The sequence below is a fragment of the Schistocerca cancellata genome, chromosome 1 (genome assembly GCF_023864275.1).
Source record: "Schistocerca cancellata isolate TAMUIC-IGC-003103 chromosome 1, iqSchCanc2.1, whole genome shotgun sequence".
NCBI classification, from domain to species: domain Eukaryota; kingdom Metazoa; phylum Arthropoda; class Insecta; order Orthoptera; family Acrididae; genus Schistocerca; species Schistocerca cancellata.
This window is the reverse complement of record NC_064626.1, coordinates 836,907,981-836,928,398: the sequence shown is the minus strand read 5'-3', so window position 1 is coordinate 836,928,398 and position 20,418 is coordinate 836,907,981. Positions and strand designations below refer to the sequence as shown.

Here is a 20,418-nt window from a genome sequence, read left to right as displayed (position 1 = left end):
TGACGGACTTTGGGCGAGGGCGTATAGTGGGCATGCGGGAGGCCGGGTGGACGTACCGCCGAATTGCTCAACACGTGGGGCGTGAGGTCTCCACAGTACATCGATGTTGTCGCCAGTGGTCGGCGGAAGGTGCACGTGCCCGTCGACCTGGGACCGGACCGCAGCGGCGCACGGATGCACGCCAAGACCGTAGGATCCTACGCAGTGCCGTAGGGGACCGCACCGCCACTTCCCAGCAAATTAGGGACACTGTTGCTCCTGGGGTATCGGCGAGGACCATTCGCAACCGTCTCCATGAAGCTGGGCTACGGTCCCGCACACCGTTAGGCCGTCTTCCGCTCACGCCCCAACATCGTGCAGCCCGCCTCCAGTGGTGTCGCGACAGGCGTGAATGGAGGGACGAATGGAGACGTGTCGTCTTCAGCGATGAGAGTCGCTTCTGCCTTGGTGCCAATGATGGTCGTATGCGTGTTTGGCGCCGTGCAGGTGAGCGCCACAATCAGGACTGCATACGACCGAGGCACACAGGGCCGTACACTGGCCGTACACTGGCCGTACACCACTGGTGATCGTCGAGGGGACACTGAATAGTGCACGGTACATCCAAACCGTCATCGAACCCATCGTTCTACCATTCCTAGACCGGCAAGGGAACTTGCTGTTCCAACAGGACAATGCACGTCCGCATGTATCCCGTGCCACCCAACGTGCTCTAGAAGGTGTAAGTCAACTACCCTGGCCAGCAAGATCTCCGGATCTGTCCCCCATTGAGCATGTTTGGGACTGGATGAAGCGTCGTCTCACGCGGTCCGCACGTCCAGCACGAACGCTGGTCCAACTGAGGCGCCAGGTGGAAATGGCATGGCAAGCCGTTCCACAGGACTACATCCAGCATCTCTACGATCGTCTCCATGGGAGAATAGCAGCCTGCATTTCTGCGAAAGGTGGATATACACTGTACTAGTGCCGACATTGTGCATGCTCTGTTGCCTGTGTCTATGTGCCTGTGGTTCTGTCAGTGTGATCATGTGATGTATCTGACCCCAGGAATGTGTCAATAAAGTTTCCCCGTCCTGGGACAATGAATTCACGGTGTTCTTATTTCAATTTCCAGGAGTGTATGTCCATTGTCAAGTCTTCTTGATAGGGACTCCCAAAACTGCAACAGTTTGTAGATTTGGTCGCACTAGCGCCTTGTGTGGGACTTCCTTTATAAATGTACAGCACTTCGTCATAACACTTCCAACAAATGTAAATCTTGCATTCGCCTTCTCTAACACCGATTTTAGGTGATCGTCCCATTTCATACTGCTTCTTAGCGTTACCCCTAAATATTTACACGATGTAACATGCTCAAAATACTCACCATTAATCTTCTAATAAGACACTATACGGTTCTTTGTCCTTCTCTTTGTTATACTCATTACCATATATTTATCGACAATTCGTTATGAATATTGTCAACTAAGGTATTTCCCTGTACACAATCGCATCGTCAGCGATCAGTCTTATAATGCAGCGTGTCCCGTATGTGAAAGGTCCTATTATGCTTCCTTGCCTCACATCTGTCAGTTCCCCTGTAACATCTTCCGCAGCGAGAATGTATTAGTTCCTGTTTTCGCAACATTTTACGAATCGTATCATTAAACCAGCGTGAGTCTTTGCAGAGTTTTATTGTTTTACCTGGGATTTACACATCCAGACCGCAGTTTTAAACATACTTTTTCTGAATCTTCCATGTCTGAACTAAATGTTGTCATACTTATTAACGCAGCATTAAACTCTGAAACCTCGTGCTTCGTCGTATGTAAATGTCCTATCACATAACATTCAACAAGCAGACCTGGTACTTTTTCCACACGATACCAGAGTTATAATAAATCCAAGGAGAGAGAAGGCAACGTAAGACATTGTAAATTATATTTTCCAACGAATTATAAAGTGGCTATCAGAACATGAACTCTCCCTAAATTTTGAAAAAAAAGCAGTGTATTCAGCGCTGTACAACAAATAGAGCCATACCAATAGTTGAAGTAGCACACGAGCAAAAGTCAGCAAATAGGTAGAATGATTCAAATTTTTGGGTGTACACATAAGAAGGATATCACTGGATTCTCAAATAATTAAGTTAAGCGACTTTTGCTGTTCATGTAATTGCTAACCCTGGAAAGAAACCAACTAACCTCTTGACGTACTTTGTTATTTCCACTCAATAATGTCTTATGCAATATTTTACACGGTCAACTCGTCACTTATAAAGTACTGATTGCGGAAAAGCGAACAATAAAGACAATACATCATGTTCAACGACTGACGTCATGTAGGTTCCTCTTCAAGAATCTGGGCAATTTAACTGTGCCGTCACAATACATATTCGCTAATGAAATTCGTCACAAATACTCCATAACTACTTGAGAAGAACAGTTATCTCCGTACCTACAACATTAGAGAGAAAAATGACCTGTTTTACCTATTACTGAAGCGTAAACTTCCTGGCACATTAAAACTGTGTGCCAGACCGAGGCTCATACTCGGGACCAATGGCTTTCGCGAGCAAGTGCTCTACAACCTGGGCTACCCAAGCACGACTCACAACCCCTCTGCAGAGCTTCATTTCTGCTAGTACCTCGTCTCCTACCTTCCGAACTTCACAGAAGCTCTTCTGCAAAACTTGCCAAACTAGCACTCCTGGAAGAAAGGATATTGCAGAGACATGGCTTAAAGACACGCTGGGGGATGTTTCCAGAATGAGATTTTCACTCTGCAGCGGAGTGTGTGCTGATATGAAACTTTCTGGCAGATTGAAACTGTCTGCCGGAACAAGACTCGAACTCCCGAGTTCGAGTCTTGTTCCAGCAGATAGTTTCAATCTGCCAGGAAGTTTCATATCAGCTCACACTCCGCTGCAGAGTGAAAATCTCACTCTCTTATTGAAGCTATCAGTGGCTCGGAGCGAAGTTCAGTATATAGCAATAAAAGTTTTGATCATTTCCCAATAAAATGTATGACAGGTAGCAAAGCAAGCTTTAAATTTAATTTCAAATCATTTCTCCCGGTCACTCCTTCTATTCCACCGATGAATTTCTATTTAAAAATTAGTAACCAGTAAAAAAATAGTTTTAAGCGTAGCTGCATGAATAGGACTAAAATAATAATGTGTTCATTAATGTTAACACTAATCATCTATACATATCCTGTAAACAGACTCGTTCCAAATCATTTTGATAAAAGAATCGTTCAAATGATCTATGTACATGCAACTAACACCAAATTACGAGTGGCATCCTGTCAAATGCGTTGATCTCCATCAGCCAAAAGGACTAAGACTTTTCAAAACATGTTTGACGGAATTTTGGAGTTTGAAATGAAGAAAGGAAGACTAACATTTGACACCCCGTTGACATCAAAGTGATTGGAGGCGGGTAACAAGCTGGGTTTGTTACAAAGATGGGGAAGGAAATCGGACGTGCACTTTAGAAAGAACCATCCCGGCATTTGCCTGGAGGGATTTAGGAACACCACGGAATACGTAAATCAGCATGGCAGGAAGAGTATCTGAACCGTCAATTATGAAATGATGTCGGTTTCCGGGAAAATTATTTTGCTCCATACCTCATTTCATCCAAACCAGGATCCGTAAGATTTGAAAGATAGCTTTCATTGTATCAAGATCGCTCTACGAATATACCTGCCACTTTCGATCACGTACAACAGTGGAAATAATCTTTTTCGGAAGTGAAGCTAATCAAACAGAGACTTAAGATCTCCACATTAGAAGACAGGCTCATCGTTCATGGCTTCACTCAATAATGAAATAGATGTTTTAAGTCTACTACGTTATTGATACATTGAAAGTTGCTTCGTTAGTACGAACTAGGTATAGAAAGATTTTAGCTTATAAGAATACTTAAAACATTTATTTTGAGGCTGAATGCTTGGAAATTATAACATTTGAGTTAATTACAGGTGAAGTTTGCTTGTATATTCCTTCCGTTATCTTCCATTCACCTAAGAAACATGCTTGCTTATAGTTAAAATAAGCCATTTTTAAAATTGGAAGAGAGGTATTTGGATCGACATGATTCTCTAAATTTTGTTCTTACTTTGAAAAACGGTTGTTGATAGCCATATTGATAAATCTTATTGAATAAATTGATGACCCACTGAGACAGCCCAGCGTGTTAGTATACCGCTTCCGGAATTCGAGAAGGCGAGCCTGCCACATATTGAACATGCCTCGCGGATTAATGGCGAGGACTGATGAGCTGGTCAGTCTGTGTGTGTTTTTAGGCGCTTTCCCACATCCAACTAGGTGAATACCGGGCAGGTATCCAAGTCAGAAACACATTAAGGAATCGTTCTCCCACTTAAACATGAGATTTGTACTAGACGCAGACGGATAGGGTACACAGCTTCCGTCCCAGGGCCAGTGGAAGCACCTGGAATGGCATCCGGCGACCGACTGTGAAAACCCACATAACAAAATGGATCCCACAGAGTAAGGGGAAAAGGCGAGGAGGAAGATGTCAAATTGTCTTCATTTTCCAACACCAGTTCATTAAATCATAAACAGTGAAGTTTTATACAATTAAATTGTAAACCTTAAATGCTACGTAATAGGCTTTAATTCTAAAGTTGCTCCAAAATGACATTTTAAAGAACAGTTGTCACAAAATTTCCATCTAGTAGAGCTCGTACCGCAGGGTGTAATATTTCCGCCTTTACAACCATCATAATCAGCGACAAGAAGCTCTTCTTAGAGTGGTTGAGAAGGCAGCAGTGGAAAGATGACGTAATATGATGTGAAGTGCCGGTGACAGATGGCTTGTTGGGTACGTGTATCGTGAGACAGACCGCCGAATTTGTGATCGTTCTCTGCGATTGTCTACTGTGTTCAGAATAGCGCGCCAAAATGATAAACTACTATTATTAATATTAGAAAAAGTAAACAGTGAATTTACTCGCATTTCATTCAAAAGTATGTCTCCATAGCAAGCTATCGTTCCATTATTTCAATGGTTTTAATTACCCGGAGAATAATAAACAACCGTAAACGAAAAGGCAGAAGAAGCACTTCGGAGATCTTCGGGTAGCGCCTAACTTGGGTGGTGAGCGTAGTGGTTCGGCTGTCAGATCAGATCTCGATGGGCAGTCCCGGAGGAGAGACATGTTGTCTCCCGCAGTCGGTATCAGTTAAGACTTAATTAGCATTACTTTTGAATACATTGTGAGAGTGAACAGTGATCAATGTTTTTACAAATATATACTATCAAAAAGAGTCTTGATCACAATTTATTTATTCCGGTGACCGTTTTCGACCACTACTGTGGTCATCTTGAGACCAATGAGTAAGGACCTTCTTATCGAGGTTCTTACTCATTGGTCTCAAAATGACCTCAGTAGTCGTTGAAAACAGGACTGTTTCTGACACTAAAAATATTTAATTAGCTATCTCCGGTTTGTAAACGTAAGAGCTCGATCGGCAGTCTCGGGGAGAGACATGTTGTCTGCCGCAGTCGGTATTGGTTAAGAATATAATTAGGAATCTTCAGTTATTGGACATGGAAGTGAGAACGAGTTTGATAGTAACCATGCAAACATGCATTTCATTATTTTCTTTACTCTCTGTGAAATTGTGAAGATTGGTTCAAATGGCTCTGAGCACTATGGGACTTAAAATCTGAGGTCATCAGTCCCCTAGAACTTAGAACTACTTACACCTAACCTAACGACATCACAGACATCCATGCCCGAGGCAGCATTCGAACCTGCGACCGTAGCGGTCGCGCGATTCCAGACTGAAGAGTCTAGAACCGCTCGGCCACACCGGTCTGCAATTGTGAAGAATACAAATTATTTTTGAGTCATAAAGTGAACTATAATTTTGCAGTTTCTCGTATTCTTTTAACAAAAAGCGAGTGGCATCCCGTTTAAACAAACGAATTCAAAATTTAGTTATTTATACAATACCAGTTCTTCGCTAACAGTTTATTACTGCTTCAAGACAACTGAATCACGATCTACGTGCTGCTTTCTGCTCACGGGGCAACGAAAACGGAAGGCTGCAGGTTGGTGAATATCATTCAGAATTTATGCATTCCCCTCAGGGCGGTGGTAGCAATTAGGCACCCTCGTGTACAAACGAGATCAGTGACACGTCATATGTGGTAACACAGAGGAGGTATGAGGGAAGGACATTACCGAGGGAGGGGATTTATCATATACACATAAAACCCTCTCGTTATCTCTCTCTTTCATTCGCTGAGAGGTTCCGGCTAGGAATCTTTCGATCCTAAATACGGCCCTGAGCGGAAATGATATAGGACCACTAATATAACTATGAAGTACACAGATTTCATGAAATTGTGAGTGTCTGTGGCTCTGTGATTGACATCCATATTCTGTCTTCTGTCATGTACACTACTGGCCATTAAAATTGCTACACCACGAAGACGACGTGCTACAGACGCGAAATTTAACCGACAGGAAGAAGATGCTGTGATATGCAAATGATTAGCTTTTCAGAGCATTCACACAAGGTTGGCACCGGTGGCGACACCTATAATGCGCTGAGGTAAGGAACGTTTCCAATCGATTTCTCACACACAAACAGCAGTTTACCGGCGTTGCCTGATGAAACGTTGTTGTGATGCCTCGTGTAAGGAAGAGAAATGCGTACCATCACGTTTCCTACTTTGATAAAGGTCGGATTGTAGCCTATCGCGATTGCGGTTTATCGTATCGCGACATTGCTGCTCGCGTTGGTCGAGATCCAATGACTGTTAGCAGAATATGGAATCGGTGGGTTCAGGAGGGTAAAACGGAGCGTCGTGCTGGATCCCAACGGCCTCGTATCACTAGCACTCGAGATGACAGGCATCTTATCCGCATGGCTGTAACGGATCGTGCAGCCACATCTCGATCCCTGAGTCAACAGATGGGGCGTTTGCAAGATAACAACCATCTGCAGGAAGAGTTCGACGACGTTTGCAGCAGCGTGGACTATCAGCTCGGAGACCATGGCTGCGGTTACCCATGACGCTGCATCACAGACAGGAGCGCCTGCGATGGTGTACACAACGAAGAACCTGGGTGCACGAATGGGAAAATGTAATTTTTTCGGATGAATCCAGGTTGCGTTTACAGCATCATGATGGTCGCATCCGTGTATGGTGACATCGCGGTGAACGCACATTGGAAGCGTGTGTTCGTCATCGCCACACTGGTGTATCACCCGGCGCGATGGTATGGGGTGCCATTGGTTACACGTCTCGGTCACCTCTTGTTTGCACTGGCGGCATTTTGAACAGTGGACGTTAGATTTCAGATATGTTACGACCCGTGGCTCTACCCTTCATTCGATCCCTGCGAAACCCTACATTTCAGCAGGATAATGCACGACCGCATGTTGCAGGTCCTGTACGGGCCTTTCTAGATACAGAAAATGTTCGACTGCTGCCCTGGCCATCACATTCTCCAGATCTCTCACCAATTGAAAACGTCTGGTCAATGGTGGCCGAGCAACTGGCTCGTCTCAATACTCCAGTCACTACTCTCGATGAACTGTGGTATCGTGTTGGAGCTGCATAGGGAGCTGTACCTGTACACGCCATCCAAGCTCTGTTTGACTCAATGCCCAGGCGTATCAAGGCTGTTATTACAGCCAGAGGTGGTTGTTCTGGGTACTGATTTCTCAGGATCTATGCACCCAAATTGCGTGAAAATGTAATCGCATGTCAGTTCTAGTATAATATATTTGTCCAATGAATACCCGTTTATCATCTACATTACTTCTTCGTGTAGCAATGTTAATGGCCAGTAGTGTATATCATAGGGGAACCTTAAAGCTCCTGTTGTTGCCGTTTCACAATGTTTTTAAAAATGGCAGGTGTTCGTGCACCCGCGGGACGAGGTGCCGCACCTGACGACGACGGTGGCGCGCGCGGTGGTGCCGGCCCACGGCGTGCGCTACCTTCACATGGTGCGGGTGCGCGAGGCGCGCTTCGAGCCGGCGGTGGGCAGGATGGGCGCGGCGCGGCGCGGCTGCCGCCTGCCCGGCGAACTCGCCGACCGGCCGCCGGCGCTGTACCCCGTCTACTCGCGGGGCGCCTGCGTCGCCAGCTGCCGCGCGCACCGCCTGTTCCAGCTCTGCAACTGCACGCCGCCGCTCACGCCCCGGCTCCCAGGTGCGCCACTCCACACACGAAAGCTCCGACACGCTTGTATACCGTGCCTTGTCACCTACACTGAGACGCGACAGCGACAGCTCGTTTTCTGTACAATTACATCTACGTAAGTTTCATATCAGCGCACACTCCGCTGCAGAGTGAAAATCTCATTCTGGAAACATCCCCCAGGCTGTGGCTAAGCCATGTCTCCACAATATCCTTTCTTTCAGGAGTGCTAGTTCTGCAAGGTTCGCAGGAGAGCTTCTGTAAAGTTTGGAATGTAGGAGACGAGATACTGGCAGAAGTAAAGCTGTGAGGACCGGGCGTGAGTCGTGCTTCGGTAGCTCAGATGGTAGAGCACTTGCCCGCGAAAGGCAAAGGTCCCGAGTTCGAGTCTCGGTCGGGCACACAGTTTTAATCTGCCAGGAAGTTTCATATCAGCGCACACTCCGCTGCAGAGTGAAAATCTCATTCTGGAAACATCTACGTAGGTACTCCGCAAGCTACCGTACGGTGTTTGGCAGATGGTACCCTGTACCACTACTTGTCATTTCCTGTCCTGTTCCACTCGCAAACAGAGCGAGGGAAAGCAACTGTCTGTATGAGCCGTAGGGCTGGCGGGTGTGGCCGAACGGTTCTAGGCGCTTCAGTCTGGAACCGCGCGAACTTTACGGTCGCAGGTTCAAACTCTGCCTCGGGCATGGATGTGTGTGATGTCCTTAGTTTAGTTAGGATGAAGAAGTTCTAAGTTCTAGGGGACTGATGACCTCAGATGTTAAGTCCCATAGTGCTCAGAGCCAATTTGACCCATTTTTGAGCCGTAATTACTCGTATCTCATCTTCGTGGTCCTTACTGGCAATGTATGTTGGCGCCAATACAATCACTCGGCAATCAGCTTCAACTGCCGGTTCTCTAAGTTTTCTCAACAGTGTTTCTCGAAAAGAACGTCACCTGCTGCGAATTTCTTCCGATTCTGCAGTGACGAAGACTCCTTCAAACTTTCCTTTTTCTCCTCTTCATCTAAAATGGCTCTGAGCACTATGGGACTTAACATCTAAGGTCATCAGTCCCCTAGAACTTAGAACTACTTAAATCTAACTAACCTAAGGACGTCACACACGTCCATGCCCAAGGCAGGATTCGAACCTGCGACCGTTGTGGTCGCGCGGTTCCAAACTGAAGAGCCTAGAACCGCTCGGCCACAACGGCCAGCCCTCTTCATTTATGTCTAAAAAGAGGTACTTTGGCAGTTCTCTCTAACGCACAGTTTGCAAAACACAGGAAAATACATCTCAAGCAACATCTTTTTGCAAAAAAACCTACTTTATTAAGTTAACACTATTAGCAAGCATCGAACTTGTTAGAAACTGAGAATAATAAAACACATAATGTCATTTACATTTCGTAATATCATTTGCTTCTCCGTTTTATTCACATATATAAGTAACTGCTCGACGATGTAATTTAATCTCTCAGATTAGTAAACACTTCCCAAGAGATAAAAAGATTATTATCTGTACCAATGTTGCTACGTTTAATCTTTTATCTTGTTCCTCCAGTGCACAGAGATTGATATTCAGACATGCATTACTACAGAAGTCGATCACTGGTACTGAATGTTCCCTGTATGTAGAGTTGACCAGAACTCCACCGACAAATATTCAGACGTCGTAGTATGGGTCAAATCAAGAAAAGAAAGCCTAGTAAACATAGGCTCTAAGATGCATACCTTAAGAGTTATCAGTCCTTGTTCATCTTTGATACTGTGAAACACATGTCTTCTGCTGCAAACTCTTTGCTTTCCATATTTTGGGTGGAGGTAGTATGAACGAAAACAACAAAAGATGCCTGGTAAACAAGGGCGCTACAGTTCACACCTTAGAGTTACAAACATTCCTTGACCTTCGCTATAATGAAATAAGTCTCGTCTAGTGAACAAGTGGTCTTAGCTGTTATGATATGCACTTTAGAGTTCTGGTTTACCTTTATATTGTACGGTGGCGTGGTCTCCTGACCTTCATTTCTTACATATTCCGTCCTCACAATCGTATTCTGCACATCAAGGCGCTTCATTCGAACCCAAACTCGATAAGGTAGAGTCAATTTTGTATGAATTCATGTAAGCGATATGCAAATCTAGTAAGTAAATTGCAAATGCACACCGAGGTTGAAAAAGTCGAGGCTTGCGTACACAACATGACGGCCACAGGAATTGTCTTCTGAAGAGGCAACCAGCCCACTGGGAGGCCCATCCCTTCAGAGGGGTGAGTCAACACACACCTACTTTGGCCAGAGCGACTGCCCAAAGAGAGGACAGCTTTTGTCAGAGCGAAGGGATAACGACCCCCGTGTTCGAATTAAAAGCAAATTCCGCTACAGTGCATGGGAGCACCCAGAAGACGCATTTTTTGGCGGACCGACTGCATAGTTACGGAGTTCTCACAGGAGGACAGTATACACCTAACGGAGGTGATACATATTTCGTCATTGGTCGACTTAAACGAAACGTCATTCTCCTGTTTAAAAGAGCAACGCTGATTGGCGGAATATTTCTGACGCAAAGAGCCAGAGGAGTGAGGGAAGACAGCGAATGATATATTCTTGCAATTTTTCCAGAAAAAGGAGCCGTTCCGTTGTCGCTCTTGAAGCGGGAACACGTAACAAGAGCGAGTGCGCTCGTATGTGTACGCTAAGAGCGAGGAACAAGGTCTCTCATCAGTACTTCACTGCCGTTAGCAAATCGCAGTGATACTCTATATTGAGTCGCTCGCGATTAAGCGTTGTTCACAGTGTTGGCCGCCTCACTTATTGTGCAGTGTGAACACGGACAGAGTACTAGTTAAACGCCTACAGTGGAATGGTTATCTGACCAGTGTACCACGCTAATAGTTAGACTAGGGGAAGATAGTAGTCCTTGAATTCATCAAGGCGTAGGGAGAGTTTGATTGGTGGAGGTCAATCCAGATGGAAAGAGGTAGTTGTGTTATTTGTCAGCAGCGAGCGACGCAGGCAGCAGTAGTCGCAGCTCACGGTATTGTGTGCTACAGTGTATGCGAGCCCCATCTGTCCTCCATAACAGTACACTCCATTACATTTCTCAAGCAACAGCCTTGATCGTATCCAGAAAAGTTATTCAAGTTGTGTAGTCGCGGCTCTCAGCCATTCTGCCGACTAAATAACATTCTTAAAGGAAAGGGAGAAAAGGAACCTTTCCATACTCTGTAAAATAATAGCACTCCTATCCATAACAGGCAATGTATTGTTCCGAAAAAAACCGGAAATTTATTATTTTATACGAAAAAGTTTCACTTGATTTCTCAGAATTTTTTGCAATAAATAATATTTTTCGTTCGTTTAATGTTTTTCGTACACTAACTAGCAATACTCCAGTACCCAAGTATTCCACTAGTTACATAAGAATATAAAATATTTTTGTGTATTTTCCTTACAGCGGACGACTCCAGAAGATATTTGTTGCTGAATGTTTTTCGAGCAGTTCTTGTTGGTACAACCAATATGTGCCCTGCTAAAGGCAGTACTACTACTCAGGGCACATATTGGTTGAAAGCACCGATGATGGCTGTTAATCAGTTGAAATCGATTTGCAAAAGTGAATAAATAAAACATGATTTTGCGATTGGTTGCTGCATATTTGGTAATTTTATGGTTTACGGTCGCTGCACGACTTGGGAACCACATGGAACCCACCATTGACATGTGAAAAATTTTCGAAGTACTTCCTGATAATTTATATTCTACAACACATAACCGAAAAATATTTTTTTAATGTGCATTTTGTGGCGAATTCGGCTCATTGCCTCTAAGTAAATGCCGTGCCTGAGTAAGAATAGCTGTGGTGTGGACATTCAGATGCACAGAACAGAATTTTTGTCCCCGACATATGTCACCCCCAAAGCCACGTAACTATGGTGCGACGTATATACACCTTCAGTTTATCGCACCTGAACGCCATATCTGTCCGATAAATCGTCCAAATACCAGAGACAACTGCGCAGTTCGGGCAGCCCATTCTCCTGCACGCGAGTATTCCGTGACGATAAACTGCGCAATTCTCTCCGGTAATTGTATAGCTCGCAGGGTCTTGTCGTCCCAAGTCATCTGAACCTCAACCCCTTGTCCTCACGACATCCATGAAAAAACATAAGCTTTTAGCTTTTATTGACGGCTACCTGTTCTCCGGGAACTTTGATGCTCACATTTTAATAGTGTAAAAAAAAGAGAGAGAAAGCGGTGGCGTACAATGTTCTGGAGACTGACACGATTCAAAAAGCTTAGTGAATAAAATAAACAACGTTCCATTCGCTTTTCTGAAACAGTCAGGGAAGTAACACAGCTGTAACTATGCAGTAAATAGCGGCTATTATTTTTATGTCAGGCATTGTCACTTTATCGTACTAACACTGAACGGAACAACAAAACTGACAGAACTCACAACGGAACTAAGAGGAAAATTAAATGTAACCTAAATACCTTCAGGTCAGGTAATCGTAAAGATACTGACTTGGGCGGATAACTATATAGATAAGCTATAGGTGTGTAGGTCCCTCAAGGTAAGCTTCCCGTAAGCACTCTGTAGATTTTGAATGATCTTCACACAAATCCCGATCAGTAGCACAGTGGATTTGATACACGTGATTCATAGGCGCCTTAACAATTTTCAGTCGATATGTGGAAAGAACTTTTCTTAAAGCTGTAAAGAGAAACACAAGGGCACTTCACGTTTTAGTGGCACAGCTCAGATGTGACTTTCTTTTGTTATACGAAAAGAATGGATAGCCACCGCTTATTTTTAGTTTTCGATGCGCATTTCATCGTATTACCGAGTCTCTGTAAAAATTATGCTGCGGCGTGTGAGGTCACAGTTACTGCATCTCAGTCGATACAAGAGTAAGTAAAACCTTTATGAGGAGCGACAACAAGCGGTTAAGCCTCTCTGGGATCGACAGTGAGATTTACGGTTGCGTGTTTTCTAGTGCGCTCCAGCGCGACAATCGTTAGACTGAAGACTACCAGATGCAGTCGTGCGCGAACACTGGGTCGGACGAAGTATACGAAAGAACGAATCGAAATGGCCAAGTAAAATTTCCTATGCCCACACTAGCCGAACACTTCCCCACTATCTCCAACTTTTATCCGTTGACTGAGCGACAAACGCAGAATGACTTATACAGGGGACCCAAGCGACATAATGTGCGAAATTCCGAAAACCACTGATAGTCCACTGCTGATATGGCACTACCCGAAACCAGCAGAGCACAGCCATTTCGTGATTCAGCTGCGTGCACACGAAAGGCAACTGGGTGCCCGTAACTCCCACTATTCGGCGAAAACGCTTGGGAATCATTTCCCGCGTATTTGTACCCTCCTTCCTACACCGTCAACTGTTTTTTTTGCTTCTTCCGATCATATGGGCAGTCGCGCACAAGGTGACCTTCCTGGCGACAACGAAAACATACTTTGTTTGGAAATTATCGGTGGCGCGACCTCGCCCTGGAGTAAACAATTCGGTTGTCGACCCCTAATTTGAGAGATCACCCGGTGACTGTCAGCATACGACAGCTTCTCAATTTCTGATGCTAATACACTGAGTTCGCCCAAAGTGGTAGGTTTCTTAGCAAACGTCATCCGCGACCTGTCTTCGGTTCAAATGGCTCTGAGCACTATGGGACTTAACATCTGAGGTCATCAGTCCCCTAGAACTTAAAACTACTTAAACCTAACTAACCTAAGGACATCACACACATCCATGTCCGAGGCAGGATTCGAACCTGCGACCGTAGCGGTCGCGCGGTTCCACACTGAAGCCCCTAGAACCGCTCGGCCACACCGGCCGGCGACCTGTCTTCGGGTCTAACTCCCCCCAAAATGTTTCCGACACCTGTAGCTGCACAACTAGGATGGATGTTGTCACACTTTCGATGAACTTAGTCAAGGGTTCATTATCTCCCTCCACCCCCCAATATTGCTTACGTTGTAAGTCATTCAATAAACGTGGGGACGTCTTACGTGCAATTACTTGCTTACGTAGTTCCCTCAACCCTATTCCTTCCTGCAAAATTTCAGCAATAACTTGGCTGAGGGTCCCATCGCTCAGTCGTTATAGTGGTTGGACAACCTGATCTTGGGGCAACTTCAAGGCGTCAGCGTGGAGTTCGAACTTGACAGAAAACCACGACAACTGTTCAGTTTCCGGAATCGATTCCATTGATAATCTACTTATTCCCTTTAGCAAGATTCCCATGGGATGAGGCAATTTAGCAAAACTCGAACCCACGCACACTGACAATCTAGTTTCCCCATGTATTACCGGTTCCTGTAGGCCGTGCACAACCGAATCTTGTTGCCCTCTCCCATTTGTAACCTGCTCAACATCTAATTGATTCAACATCGCCCTCAAGGCGAAAACCTGATCCCGCAATTTCTCCTGCGCTCGCTCTTTAGTAAGCTGGATCTCACTCAAATCTCTAACGCGCCACTCCCAGTGCGCCAGTTACGCTTGAAGACGCGCAAGCCGTTTAGCAGTCGGTGCAACATTCTCAAAAAACTCTGCTGATTCAACGAGGACAACGATGTAAACACAAAACTCTCCTACATCACCGATGACTTGTGGAGAAATTACACCGAGTTTTCCAAGGACGCCTTTACCTGAGTCAGCAATTCAGGCACGTCTCCCTTGCCCGTCTGTCGGCGCACACGCGCTTCATATTCTGTTTATGCTTCAGTAACGCTAGACCTAGGCAACTCCACGCTTCCATATCTGCCTATAACCTGGAAAACAATTTAATATTAGCAAAAAGCCGGCCGGAGTGGCCGAGCTGTTCTAGGCGCTACAGTGTGGAACCGCGCGACCGCTACAGTCGCAGGTTCGAATCCTGCCTCGGGCGTGGATGTGTGTGATGCCCTTAGGTTCGTTAGGTTTAAGTAGTTCTAAGTTCTAGGCGACTGATGACCTCAGAAGTTAAGTCCCACGGTGCTCAGAGCCATATGAAGCATTACAAAAATCTTAATAAAACAAATACGTAAAATTTTAACGTTATTCAAATCCTAATAGAACGATTACTCAGCAATGTATTATTATTATGCTAAGTCCTGATGAGACAAGTACTTAAGAGCTTTAATAGAGTTTAGAGAAATGGCGCCCCATAATGCCCCCTACCCAGATGACGGATGATCGCAACCATGCTCTGCTACCATTTTGACACGGCTCCACAGGCGTTAGCCGGGGTAGATACCGGAGAAGACATCAGACAACGCCCGAAGGCCAATGCTTTGAATACGTGGAAGTTGTGGGGAGTATGGGTAGGCCCCATTTATCTCAAAGCCTCTTTTTTATTTTTAAAATTTTACAACTTTGTTAACTTTATTTTAAAATAGTAAGTAAACATTCGTTATCCTGAACAATAAGATCCTATATATAGTTTGTTAATCAAAGGCAATTAATCATAAATGTTGTAATTAACCAGGTATGTAATCTTTTACTTTCAAAATAAATAAAAAAACACAAATCAACTCTCAAGCACAGAGGCTATATCCATTAAAAACATTTACAATACATATCTTTTGATTTCTTCGTGGTCATGCGCTGTTGTGCATTGTGCTCTCCTTCAGGATCACATGCGGCACGGGAAAGATTTTTCACGATCGTTAACAGGGGGCAACCAACTTACACAACTTGCATACTGGAATTGTATGTCGATGTTGATGCGGCTCGCAAATCTTAAAACGGGCGAGGGAGTAGAGGTGGGAATACTGAACACTTCGACTATACCGCACCGCACCAAACGGCAGTACTGTGAGGTAGACAAAAGACAAATTAACAACTGTTGCAAAGCATCCTCATCAAGGCAGTAAGAAAATATTTGGGACTTTAAACTCTTGGGAGGGTCACACCAATCCGCAGAATGACGTCCCAAGCTAAATTACGAAAATACTATCGGCGATTGCGCCACAAGTAGAATCGTAAAATATCATAGGAAGTGAACTGCAATTAACACGATTCATAAGCGTCCGACGGAAATGCTGCACAGTCAATCTTTAGAAATTTGTGGTAAGGTCTTATGGGACCAAATTGCTGAGATCATCGGTCCCTAAGCTTACACACTACTTAATATAACTTAAAATAAATTATGCTAAGGACAACACAAACACACTCATGCCCGAGGGAGGACTCGAACCTCGGATGGGGGGAGCCGTACGAACAGTCAATCTTTCCTCTACTACAAACACTTAACAGTACCTGCAAAAAATGTTCAAATGTGTGTGAAATCTTATGGGACTTAACTACTAAGGTCATCAGTCCCTAAGTTTACACAGTACTTAACCTAAATTATCCGAAGGACAAACACACACACACACACACACACACACACACACACACACACACACACACACACACTTACGCACACACGCACGCCCGAGGGAGGACTCGAAAGTTCGCCGGGACCAGCCGCACAGTCCATGACAGCAGCGCCCTAGACCGCTCGGCTAATCCCGCGCGCCACAGTACCTGCAAAGTTCACTCGTGGACACTACGAGATTGTCAATTACTCGTTATAACTGTAGATAACAGAGTTTAACACGCTGGGACCGACTTAGGTTCCTTAATAAGACAAGCAATGATTCGGTCCTTCACTTGGATCCACCTTCGATCCAAAACTTTAAAGCAGCTAAATAGATGCCCATGCCGATGCCGGCCGGAGTGGCCGTGCTGTTCTAGGCGCTACAGTCTGGAACCGAGAGACCGCTACTGTCGCAGGTTCGAATCCTACCTCGGGCATGGATGTGTGTGATGTCCTTAGGTTAGTTAGGTTTAAGTAGTTCTAGTCCCATAGTGCTCAGAGCCAATGCCGATATCAAAGCTCTCCTCCCAAGCAGAGCTCTAACTGGAGACTGCAGTACCGAAGCAAAGCTTACACCACTCACAATTCTGATACACACTCCACCGACGTGCGCCGTTTTAGAATTGTTATGTTCACCTCATGCATCAAAAAATATGTGTGTGAAATCTTATGGGACTTAACTGCTAAAGTCATCAGTCCCTAAGCTTACACATTACTTAACTTAAATTTTCCTAAGGACAAACACACACACCCATGCCCGAGGGAGGACTCGAACCTCCGCCAGGACCAACCGCACAGTCCATGACTGCAGCGCACCAGACCGCTCGGCTAATCTCGCGCGGCCCACCTCATGCATCAAACTTGACGTAATTCCTCGTCGGAATCCAAGGGCAGAACCAAGAAATCACTTCTCAGCCCTCGAATGACCACACGCTGATCGCCCTCGGGACAGCACCAGCCCTCCACACTAGGATCTTCGAGCCCATGGCTTTCCGTTCCCAACCGACTGCTTCTCCGGGCCCCACCTACCAAGCGGCCTTGCCCTCCGACACCGACGTCGCTCCTCACGAACAGCCCAGAGCTAACTCCTGGCAAACCCCTTCTTCCTCGCTCTCTCCGCCTCGCTGCGCGCGGGAAGCCAACTCGCCAAAGATATGCGGCGACCAGAGACTCTAATCCAATCACGATATTGACATCGTGGCGAGTACTAAGAAGGCGAAATTTAAATAGCGAGCCGTACCGGCTCACTTGATACGTCGTTCCTGAGAAAAAAGGGTTCTTAATTATCAGACAAAAAAAAATGATTCTGTAAGGCTTCTGTTTTTGCAGACTAAGGCACGAAACCCTAAAATAGCAAAATGGAGAGTCTATAAATGGCGAATGATGAAACACTGACTGAAGTCAGAAATATTTTTTTGACGGCCAGTATCACAGGCAGTAAGCAGTCACAAGAGGAAAGAGAGAGAGGGGAAGATTTCCGCACTACCCGCCTCACTTCCCGGAGGCGTCCTTCTCAGCTCCCCAGTGTAGCTGAGGTGTCAGTCCGGTTGCCGGGCAGTGTGGGCCGCCCACTGGGCAGGTGCAGCGAGTCGGCTGGTGACGCGGTGTGCGGGCGTGTCGTGTCGCCAGGCGCGGAGGAGTGCGACCTGGCGGGCCTGGGCTGCCTGCGCCAGAGCGCCGGCCAGTGGCTGCGGCAGGCGCCGCGCTGGGCGCCTCCCGGCCACGGCCTGCACTGCGACTGCCCGCTCGCCTGCCTCGACGCCGAAGTCGACACCGTCCACCAGCGCGCTGACAGGTGAGCGTCGCAGCTGCTGCTGCTCACACTCCACTTTTACGCCCTTATTTACTTCCACTACTCTTTTTATTTCATGTTTCTACCCTTACTGGAGACGTTCACTATTGGCCATTAAAATTATTACACCAAGAAGAAATGCAGATGATAAACGAGTATTCATTGGACAAATATATTATACTAGAACTGACATGTGATTACATTTTCACGCAATTTGGGTGAATAGATCCTGAGAAATCAGTAACCAGAACACCACCTCTGGCCGTAATAACGGCCTTGATACACCTCGCCATTGAGTCAAACAGAGCTTGGATGGTGTGTACAGGTACAGCTGCCCATGGAGCTTCAACACGGTACCACAGTTCATCGAGAGTACTGACTGGAGTATTGTCACGAGCCAGTTGCTCGGACACCATTGACCAGACGTTTTCAATTGGTGAGAGATCTGGAGAAAGTGCTGGCCACGGCAGCAGTCGAACATTTTCTGTATCCAGAAAGGCCGTACAGGACCTGCAACATGCGGTCGTGCATTATCCTGCTGAAATGGAGGGTTTCGCAGGGATCGAATGAAGGGTAGAGCCACGGGTCGTAACACATCTGAAATCTAATGTCCACTGTTCAAAGTGCCGTCAATGCGAACAAGAAGTGACCGAGACGAGCAACCAATGGCACTCCATATCATCACGCCCCGTGATACGCCAGTATGGCGATGACGAATACATGCTTCCAATGTGGGTTCACCGCGATGTCGCCATACACGGATGCGACCTTCCTGATGCTGTAAAGAGAACCTGGATTCATCCGAAAGAAGGACGTTTTGCCAGTCACCCAGTTTCGTCGTTGAGTACACCATCGCAGGCGCTCCTGTCTGTGATGCAGCGTCAAGGTTAACCGCAGACATGGCCTCCGACCTGATAGTCCATGCTGCTGCAAACGTCGTCCAACTGTTCGTGCAGATGGTGGTTGTCTTGCAAACGTCCCCATTTTTTGCCTCAGGGATCCGTTACAGCCATGCGGATAAGATGCCTGTCATCTCGAGTGCTAGTGATACTAGGCTGTTGGGATCCAGCACGGCTTTCCGTATTACCCTCCTGAACCCACCGATTCCATATTCTGCTAACAGTCATTGGATCTCGACCAACGCGAGCAGATATGTCGCGATACGATAAACCGCAATCGCGATAGGCTACAATACGACCTTATCAAACTCGGAAACGTGATGGTACGCATTTCTCCTCCTTACACGATGCATCACAACAACGTTTCACCAGGCAACGCCGGTCAACTGTTGTTTGTGTACGAGAAATCGTTGGAAAGTTCCTCAGTTCAGCACGTTGTAGGTGTCGCCACCGACGCCAACCTTGTGTGAATGCTCTGAAAAGTTAATTATTTGCATATCACAGCATCTTCTTCCTGTCGGTTAAATTTCGCGCCTGTAGCACGTCATCTTCGTGGTGTAGCAATTTTAATGGCCAGTAGTGTACTTCTTACATATTAGGTTGGTGCGTAAGTTGTTTGAGCCGTGCACGGCTCGCGTTTATCCCATTTATTGTTTATCATCTTCTATTACGGTACTGCCGCCTCGTTTTCTTGTTCCGTTTACTGGCGCCTTACTTGCCCATGAGTGGCAGCAGCAGCGGGTGTCGATAAGTGCACTATAGTACCATCTCTGGAGCGCCGACAGTATTTTCGAGTCGTCGTATGTCTGGCAGTCAGTTCAGAACGGACCAGCTCTGCAGTCGAGACGCAGCAGCCTTGAATGCGGAGGACGGAGCGCCGGTGAGGCGCCGACAGCCAGTTCTCGCCTACCGCTGGCGACACACATGGACTGTCCGACGGAGGGAGATTGGAGCGGGACGACCTTTGGTTGGTCATTGGGTTGGTCGTCTTATTGGCCGACGTATACTTGCTCCTTTCACCGTTTCCGGGCCTGGGCAGTTGGTCTATTGGCGTGGAGCAGAGAGGAAATCTCGGCGGTGCGTAGTTTGGCCGGGGCCGCTTTTGGCGTCCACGCGCGGGCGGAGTGTGTGTTGCTGTTCCCATTGCTACGAGGTGCGTGGCTCACCGATCCTGGACACGAAAGTTGAGTTTTGACTT

The 20,418-nt window shown here is 46.2% G+C and overlaps 1 protein-coding gene across 1 annotated transcript in view; it reads left to right on the top strand.

Moving 5' to 3' along the window:
• Positions 1–20,418, top strand: part of LOC126106768 (uncharacterized) — a 170,526-nt gene that overhangs the window by 89,938 nt on the left and 60,170 nt on the right. The window contains exons 6-7 of the mRNA XM_049913183.1: positions 7,889–8,186; positions 18,159–18,324. Of these exons, the coding sequence (XP_049769140.1) occupies positions 7,889–8,186; positions 18,159–18,324 (464 nt within the window). The remainder of the gene's footprint in view (positions 1–7,888; positions 8,187–18,158; positions 18,325–20,418) is intronic.